The sequence below is a fragment of the Anopheles moucheti genome, chromosome 2, assembly GCF_943734755.1.
Source record: "Anopheles moucheti chromosome 2, idAnoMoucSN_F20_07, whole genome shotgun sequence".
Lineage (NCBI taxonomy): Eukaryota > Metazoa > Arthropoda > Insecta > Diptera > Culicidae > Anopheles > Anopheles moucheti.
The window spans coordinates 5,689,587-5,699,082 of NC_069140.1; the positions used below are offsets into that span (position 1 = coordinate 5,689,587).

Below are 9,496 nucleotides of genomic sequence, written 5' to 3' on the forward strand. Positions count from 1 at the left end.
GAAGAAAGGCAGCGCCCCGATGGCCGCTCACCTTGCCTCCAAAAGCGGTTTCGTTTTAGCGCTTTTACTTCATTGCTGCACTCGGATAGTGAAAAATTTGAAGGCTTTTCCCTGCGTATCATGTGTGCCGCCATAGCACAAGACTAATAGCACGCGCGTAAGATGGCGATCATAACGCTCATGCTCGCTGTAGCGCGTGTGCTTCTGTGTGCATTTTCTGTGTATGGCAGCGGTACGCTTTGCGGGAAAAGCGCACTAAATATTATAGGAACCACGAATGTTGTCTTTGTTTGACTGCTTTTTTGCATTATTTGTTTCTTTTGGTTGTTGCCATTTTTGTTTGTTTGTTTGTTTGGTAGTTTGTAACGCATTGAAAATTTTCCCGTTTCTTTTTTCAGCCTTCGCGCTTCGTGTTTTGCTTAGGGTTTGTTTGTTTTTTGTTTGTTTTTTCTCGGTTTCTTTTCTTTTCTTTTGTTAAATAATATAGTCTCTGTTCCGTTTTTGTTTTGTTGCTTTTTCCTCTTGCTCACTCGTATTTTGTATGCTTACGCCTGACTTATCTCTCCTCCCGTTGTTTCTCTTTCTCTCTCCCTCCCTCGTACTCATATTTCATAAATTTGTTTTAAGATAACAATTTTGTATAATTTATTTTAATTTTAATAATAAAATTACTCTCTGTGTTTTGTTTTCGTTTCCGTCTGCACACAATTGGTGCATCTCATATATTACTTACTCTTTTTGTTTCTTTGTTTTTTGTCCCATTTTCCTATTATTGATTCGGTGTCCTTAATTCAGTAACGAGCCATTTCTTGCTGGCGGGCTGTCTGCTTTTTTGGTATTAACTTTTTTTTCCTTTTTGTTTGTTTGTTTTGTTTTGTTAGTTCACTTTAGCTTCGTTTGTTGGTTGACACGCTCTAGCTCTAGCTTGTTTTCGCTCCTTGCTGTTTGCTTTCGGCTACATTTTGCTCTCTGTCTCTCTCTCTCCCATGTTTTCTCTGCAGGGAGCCACGGCGTTGCGTAATTAGTAACGTGCTTTGCTTATAAAACTTACTCCAGCTGCTCGAGGAAGTTCGGAGATTTGAAATACTCCGGCACAGGATCATCCATTCGGGAGATGATTTTGTAAATTGATTTTTTCCACGACTGCTCGGTGTCTTTGCCGCCCTGAATCGCGCGGAAGAATTCACGCAGCGTCTGCTCAACAACGTATCGGAAATTTTGGGGCACCTAAAGCAATGATAATGTGTTCATAATTTGTTCGTTTGATTTGGATACTACTATTTTTTTTTTGTCTACGGCCAATTAGCTTACGGTAATACAACACAACCGGTTCGATCATTTAGAGGAAAGGATCGAACGAGACGTAATGAAACACCGTGCTTACCTCAATGTGATTGTTCCGATTGTAGTGTAGGTTGAGGACGCGGTAAATCTCGCTGTCATTGCTTACATGGATGTCGTCCGCATTCTTCATGCCCTCGCTGACCGCCTGTCTGGCGTACTTCTCCATTTGAATGTAGTAGAATTCCCTGTACAGGAAGGAACAAAAACACCAAAAGCTCATTAAAACAATTATACGACCAGAGCAAATCAAATGAAATCGAGCGAAACGATAAAAGGCAACGTGGCAACGTAATCGTAGGTTATTTTAATAAAGATGATAATTATTTAACCTATTAAATGCTTTCCTTAAAATTCCTTTGATGATGCTGCGTGGAAAAGGATAATAGCGTACACATGTTGTTTTTCCCTCCCCCAGCTCACTTGCCTCCTAGCGCCAGTACTATAGACAGTCGGTTCAATTGGCCAATCTCGAGTGCTGCTCGGAGAGCACTGGCAGCGTCCTGAAGCGCACCAAGCCAACTTGTCAACGCGCTTTCAAACACCTAAAGTGGCAACCCTGGGCATAAATGCTCGCGTAGAAGTGCACTTGAGTAGCGTTCGCCGGAAACCCGGCCCGATCCAAGGTGGGAAGGTGTTCCACCGTACATAAGAGACCCGTGATGTGATGTGCTGTAGTACATTCGCACAAAACTAGACACGTGAACGTGGTGCATGGTGCTGTTCGCCGGCTGCATGTTGTGTACCATATGTACCACCATTCTGCAAGGCGTCAAAACAAGATACTTTCCCGCACTCCTGCCTTTGTCCACGAATATCCCGCATGCAAATATTTTGCTTTTTGCACGCTCTGCTCCAACGCCTCGACCTCGTGACGTACGGTGTGCACCGTCAGCATCGGCTTCGTCTGCAAAGACGGGTCTCTATGCAAATATAAACCCGACAACACACATAATCATGCCACAACACCAGTCCCGGGTGGTCCTTCAGCACCTTCAGCACCAAAACCATTTCCGGGCGGCGCAAAACGGCAGCACGGCTGCGAAAGGATGCTCATGAGTAGTGTTGTAATTTACCGCACTCTTCATCATTGTTGATAGGTGCCAGCATGCGAAATGTGTGAAACCCGGCTGACAATGATTTCCCCGCAGTCTTTGACAGAAGGCGAAGAAATTAGCTCGCTTCAGGAACCTGGTGCCATGCGAACTGGGGGCTCTGCATTCGTTAATCACAGATCCCAAATCAGCCCATCCATTGGTGCAAGGCTCAATTAGACCGCTTGCTTACAAATCAACGACGAATGGAGCAATTCTGCAATTCCTCACAATGTGTCGATCACGGCAGAACCACTCACCAAAGACTCATCGTGGTTTTTGTGTTGTACCAACTAAAAACAAGGACACCAGCTTGTTGGATGTTGTGTTGTGCAAAAGCGCATCACAATAATGTCCTTTGGTTTGTTTGGTATTGCCACGCTAACACTAAGTCACACGAAGAACTGGATGTGCGCCCCCGCACACAATGCAGTGGCAGGCGCGCATTATCATCTCGACGGTGCATGCAACGCCACAGCATAATAATCGCAATCGTTCACTCTTGCCACGAACGAAGGAACGGCTTTGTTTTGCCGTTTATCCACTTCACATTATGTGCTCGTAATTTCGTCCTCCGCCGTCCGTTGTTGTGGGTGGCGTTGGGGTTTTCATTTCTTTTTTCCTTCATGTTAGAACGTGCCGGAGAACGGTTGACAAAACGGAACTGGGTTTCGCTCAATGTACTCGCACGTATGTGAATTAATAACGCCTGGCAAAAAGAATCAGCCCGAAACGCTGGATTACACGGCGGAAATGTGACATTTACACTAGCGAACAAAAAATGCTGGAAATTTCTGGCGTGAGGTTGACGTTTTGTCTAGGCTAGGCTTCGTACGGTGGTGTGCCATCAAAAATTCATCCGACAACTCACATTACCATCCTCACCAGTGCGCATTGGGTCGACTTACTGTGCCGGGGTGGGCCGTGGCCGTGGCAAGTTAGCGTACTCGAGAGAACTCGACCCGACTATTACCCATCCAGCCACTTCCAATGTCCAACGCATCCAGGGCTGGCAACGCGAATGTTACATACGGCGCTGTCCCCATGCCAAGGATAATCATTAATGTGCGAGATCCTTAGGCCCCGCAGAAGGAGAATCAGCGCCAAAGCGGCCACCGTGCAACAGAACTGATGCGATAGAAAATAGAGAATGATGAGGAACGGAAAAGCCGCATCACTGCTGCATGAGTGGCCAAACAGTCCATTTAAAGTGTGGCGGCGAGGGCCGCCATGGAAGGTGGACCGGGAAACGTTTTGTTTATACTTCTTCTTTCCACAAATTACCCCGCGGTGAGTGAGTGAGAGAGAGATTAACTCCAGCAGGTAAGGGAAAATTAAACCATTTTGTTCACGATGTTTGCCGTTGTTTTTTAGTAGCCGAATTAATTGGAATAATTTAGTAGCACATTCATTTGAACGTTAGAGCTCATGATGACATCGGACAAAAGCAACAGGGTGGAATGGTTAAGATTTAAAAATTTAAAAAATAGACCGTTAACCGAGTAACTGACTTTGCTGCTAGCGGGGTACAATACCCGTATAGTCGTCAAGATCTGACGGTTTTCTCACGTTATTTCTTCCGTGCCCGTGTATGTCCCCTTTTGGAAGACGGCCGTAAGAAATCATGTGACTCCCCAAACGTTTGTCTTGCGAGCGCTTTAATGCCCTGTGCCGCATTAGTCCCAACGGTCAAAATCAGCGAAGCGCTAATTTTTCCGTTTACCAAAGGCAGAGTGAGTGCTTTTTTTCTGTTGTTGTCGTTTCTTTCTTCTACCATATTCTACAATATTCCCATGCACGCATATGCAACCACCGAAACAAACGCTGCTGCTGCTGACGGTGGTAGATGGGAAATAATCAACCCTACCCATTTCCCACTTCCCGCCGAAAATCGATCGTTAGCATCGGTGGAAAAATTAAAAGCCACCAAACGGTAACGCTTTCCTTCGCCAACTGCCACGAGGGTAAGAGACGTTCTAAGATGCCAGAAGTTCACACTGCATTTACCTTCGCCGACAGTGAAGAAGGTAGACGAAGAAGGGAACGCAAACAAAGGCGAATAACGATCATTTCCCCCTTTTTTTTGCGGTGCGCATTCCACCGGTGAAAAATCGAAACAATATCGCACTCCGAGCAGGGAATGTGTGTGGCACACGGTCACAGGGAACATATTTAAATGCCCTCATAATTCCACTTTCATTCTCATGTGTGGCTGAGTTTTGGTAAGGGTAAGACGATTCACCTTTTGCGAGGAACGTTACGAACGACTCCTAAAGTGACTTGCTGATGATAATTGCCGGTTTGCAAGCAGGCGACAAACCCACCAAGAAAGATCTTACCTTTGGGGGAGAAAAGGCGAGAAAAGGAAAGAGAGAGAGGAGGAAAAAAAAGGTATTGCCCGTTTGGTTGTAAACTTCCGGAGCAAAGTCTTAGACTCGAAAAACTGGAAACAATTCAAAAGGGGGAAAACAAGAAGATCGGTAGGGCACAACCAAAACGTCTTGCGTCCGTGCGCACGTCTTCGGGTACGACCCTTAGGTAGATCTTTAAGATGCAAGCTGCGAAACTATTGGAACGGGCAGGCCGCTGTGTTGGCTGCTGTTTCCTCACATCCAAAACGAGAACCGAAGGGATAAAAATCGAAAAAGGATCGTTCGGATTCTTTCTACCGTAAGCTTATACGCTTACGCCCTGTGGGCAAGAGTGACTCGGATGGTCTGATGCAGATGCAGATGCAGTCCTTCTCGATTCTCCCGCCAAAATCCATCCCATCCAAACGGTGGCATACGGCACCGTAAGCATGCCACTGATCGCCAGGTAACGAAGCATTCGTAGAAATGGCAAGCGAGTGCGTGCGAGCAAATCTCGATGCGATTATCCGTAAAAGCGATTTTGCTCATAATTTTCATGATCGCTCTTAAAGTGTACCTGTTGGTGATCGGGCTCTAAAGCACACCCGTGCAAGGTGCCGTCTAGCAAACCCCGGGAACTTGAAGAAATATCAACAGGATATTCAGAAATAAAACTCATCGTTCAGTCATTTGGAAAAAAAATCAACTCCTTTCGCGGCAATAAAACCATTTTGCTGCAGATTGCGCGAGCTGCGGCCATTGGCTTGGCCGTTTCTTTACCGAACGAATTTTCCACTGTCTTGGCGCCAATCGCAAGTTTTATTTTCCTTTTGCTGCTCAAACAACTTTCTGGTCGGGAGCAGCACCGGTCGCTAAAGCGCTTTACATTTTGCCACGCTTTGTCTTTGCCTTGCTAATTAGCAGAATTACATTAATTAAGCAATTTTTAATTAGACTCCTTCGTTTGGCTTTGGTTTTTGTTCGCTTTTTGCATCTTTTTCCCGAGAGCCTTGGAGCATAAGAAAGCATAAGATTCGCGTTCCGCGTGCCACTCGTGGCCGCATCAAGTGCTCTGTTATGTCGCTATTTTTCACAGTGGCACGACACCGACACCGAAAACCCGTCTTCTCGCTACTGAGGCATGGGTTCACTGTTGTCGTGCATCACTTGCTTCTCGAGCGCCGTTCGCGGGCTTTTCCGTTACGGCAAGACGAGGACCCTGTGGACGTACTGTTTATCCTTTCGTGCGAGGCAGTTCGCTTGTTTATTCCGTTTCTTCCACGAGTGTTCCGCCAGCCGGAGCATTAAAAACTTCAAAATAGAGTGGAAAATCTTTTATGACGCCATTTTTTTGCTCGTCTTGTTTGATCCTGCTTGTTTCTTACACACACACATACAATTCTAATGGCTGTGGAAGGAACTGTGTCTCTACCATCGTAGCCATTAACGTTGTATGTATAAAATGAAACATCATAATATAAGCCTTTTGCTTAAATTAATTATAAACGTCACGGTATGTGTGTTTGTCATAGACAGCATTATTTATCCAAAAATAATCTAATGCAACTTCCAGCAGTAACGAACAGAATATGTGAATGGCAGAAATAATCACCCTCGAACGTTTGATTCTATAAAACGAAACACATGCACTACGCCTGCAGCAAATATAATCCCCACCCAGGATTTAGCTGTATGCTTAGTGTCTTTCATGTGCTTAGATTGCACACAACTGACGCCTGTACATGATATAAAGATCATAAAGAGGACCTCAGCAAACCCCCCCCCCCCACGAGTTGGGTGGTGTTTTCCCTCCCCAATGACCGGACTGGCCGCACGAAATCACCAGCCGTTGGGTCGATCTATTCTATTTATTTCGTTCTGCACATAGGATAAACTACTTCCGTTCTCTCCTCCCCGGGGTCGCACAGCGGACAACCTCCGGAATCGGCCAAAAAATGTCCCATCCACCCTTATCCCACCATCAGGACATCAGGCCCCAGGAAAACACGAAATTCCAAAATGCAATAACACGCTGCTTCATGCGTCGGCATTCGCAAGGAGGTGGCGTTCCCCGATGCATTCGTGCGCATCTGCGTGTGCTGCTGCGTGAGTCTGCAAAATAGCGCTGACCACCGGATGTATCGCATTTTATGTACGTGTGGTGCTCACAAATCATTCGCCCAATTTTGAGTTCCCACCCCGGGCACACACAAACATGGCGACTCTGTCCTCGCAAAGCACCCACCCAGTTGCAGTTTCATTGGACCATATTTCGGGAATGGGATTTCGGGCTCCCATGCCCGAATGTGGGGTGGGAATGTCCGCTTGCAATTCTAATGCATTGCACAAACTGCATCTATTGGACGCACTGCCCAACTCTGGCCTAAAAACTACCACACCAGCGAAATATACACGCCAGCTTCATGTGCGTTTGCGTTTTGGGTGTGAGTGTTATGTGCATTCGGTGCACCGATGCACCGATACACCATTATCTAGGTGCTTTTTTGGTGGTCCTGTGCGCTGTTCGGCTGAATGCCGGAGGCTTGTACGCTCCAGGGTTTTAGAGATGGATATACGTGGGAAGGAGATGAGCGGGAAAGAGGGAGGTTTTGATAGAGTTTTTCTGTGTGTTCCCTTCCCTTTGCGTCAGAACCGTCCTGCGTGACAAAGCAGACATAACAACAAATGCTATTAATTCTAACCGAATATGGATGCAATTTATTCTCGTGCGTAGACACATGCATGGTTTGGGGGGGTCATATAGCAGCGCCCTTATCAGACTCCTTCCCACACTATTCGTACGTCTGTGTTGGGGAGCAATAGTTTAGACCACCGATTAAAACGGGGTTTAGATATTTGAACGACTCCTGCCGCGGAGTACATAGAAACTGTTCATTTTATTTTAAACTCTTCACAAAAACATTACACGGAGAGTAGCAAGGCACCACAACAGCGTTTAGGGGCAAGTGTTGCCAAATATAAACGGTTAAGGTTAAGGTGCACAAGAGGCGAGAGCTGGAGTGCGTGTGGTGGAGTTGATCCATCAAGCGTGAGATAAAACAGTGCCACGTCAATGTGTGTCCGTAAAACAAAAGGTACAATAAATTGTCTCTTGCATCACACGATCATCACAAAATTGGTATGATGGAATAGCGCACCCGAAACACGCACCCTTCGCGCTAATTCGGGCCCCACTACTTGGGCAGCCACTGACGATGCGTGCGCTATATAAGCACGGTAAAACATATAGGCGTAGACGGGCACGGAAGCCATATTAGTTTTTGATGATCGATTTTCGCGGAAAACCCCCCGTCCCGCAACAGCTTACCCCGAAAGCTAATGTGGATAGCGACGACTGTACTGCACGACTTCCCTTGCTGTCTAGCCAACGGTAATACATGATCCCACTGCATCGATTGATAGTATATCCGAATAATTTATGGCCCGAAACCGAGAGCTCAGCTTTGGGGAACGAGCCAAAGCTACAAACCTTGCTCCACACCGGGAACTATGGTTCGTCCCACCGTGGCTAACGTGCTTATTCATGTGGAAGTTTCACAATCAAACTGTGCCGGCGAAAGCTATTCCCGCGTCCCGCGTTCACGCTCGTCCGCCAAAAAAGAGGTCCCAGCTTCGCCACTTTGGGGACAGAATTGCGGTACAACGCTAAGTAAATTTGCATTCGATCAATTACTGTACGGAAACAATGGGACTCGCTCTCTCTCTCTCTCTTCCTCTCTCTCCTTTGGTCTCATTGCGCCCCAACACACAAACGTTCCTGATTGTCCAATTCGGTCCAATCGCAAATAGTATGATCTCAGCTCTGTTTGGTTTGTGGGATATATTGTTTGCATTTTAAGTTTTCCCAATGGCTGGTACAAAGCGACCTGGGAGCATTAGACTATTTGGAAAACTCGGCCAGAGCAAACGAGAGCAAGTCGTTACGGCCGCGAACTCGATGAGATTCAAGTCACTCGATAAAGATGTCAACTTTTGTCAACTCTTTTAGCACGTCCCTTTTGACAACCCGGCTGTGGATGCCATTGTCGTGTATTTAATAATAATTGCCTTTTTAATAATAGATTAACCCTCTCTTTCCGGCGCTCGTGTGTCATCCTTCCTACTTCCGGAAGAACATGTCCAATCAAACACAACCCATTTCCGGTGCCGTTTCTCCACACGTGCACGGGCTGGGGTACAATACAAGCTTGCTGTCGCGCGAAAAGGGTTTGCGACGGTTTCATCATTTCCCTTCAGGTGCAAAAGGTAAAGAAAAGCATTGAGTTCCCTTTTATCACTTACCTGAAATTGGAGAACCACTTGACCAGTTGGGCGGTGTTATTCTTGTTGAACTTGATGTCCGGGAAGTACATCTTCAGCACGGCTGAACTTGGGTACCGTACCCAGAAGAACATCAGCTTCGCCTTGCGCAGGTGCATCGGCGTCAGGGTTGACGAGTTCACCGGAGTTAAGGATTGGTTACTGGGTTTGAAATTGGTGCATTGATTAATTATGAGACCAGTTTGTACGACCAGAGCTATTGCCGCCGCTCCGTTGTGAAAGACGAGGGACCTACACATTTCCAAGCACAACCAAAGTTGTGCGAATCAGATTTCGCTATCTTGATATCCACTGACCGCGCTCGGGTAACGGAAACTATAAAAGTGTCTGCCCAACCATTTCGAAGAATGCCGCACCGAGCTCGGATTA

The 9,496-nt window shown here is 46.4% G+C and overlaps 1 protein-coding gene across 9 annotated transcripts in view; it reads right to left on the bottom strand.

Annotated features, from left to right (window-relative positions):
• Window positions 1-307: 307 nt before the first annotated feature.
• Window positions 308-9,496, bottom strand: part of LOC128310132 (homeobox protein prospero) — an 80,836-nt gene continuing 71,647 nt past the window's right edge. For 8 of the 9 annotated variants that reach the window (XM_053046687.1, XM_053046689.1, XM_053046686.1 and 5 more), the window contains 3 exons: window positions 9,089-9,268; window positions 1,385-1,529; window positions 308-1,227 (listed from right to left, as the gene is read on the bottom strand). In XM_053046687.1, coding sequence (XP_052902647.1) covers window positions 1,048-1,227; window positions 1,385-1,529; window positions 9,089-9,268 — 505 coding nt within the window. In that variant the 3' untranslated portion in view covers window positions 308-1,047. The remainder of the gene's footprint in view (window positions 1,228-1,384; window positions 1,530-9,088; window positions 9,269-9,496) is intronic. The other variant, XM_053046690.1, reaches the window with a different exon arrangement.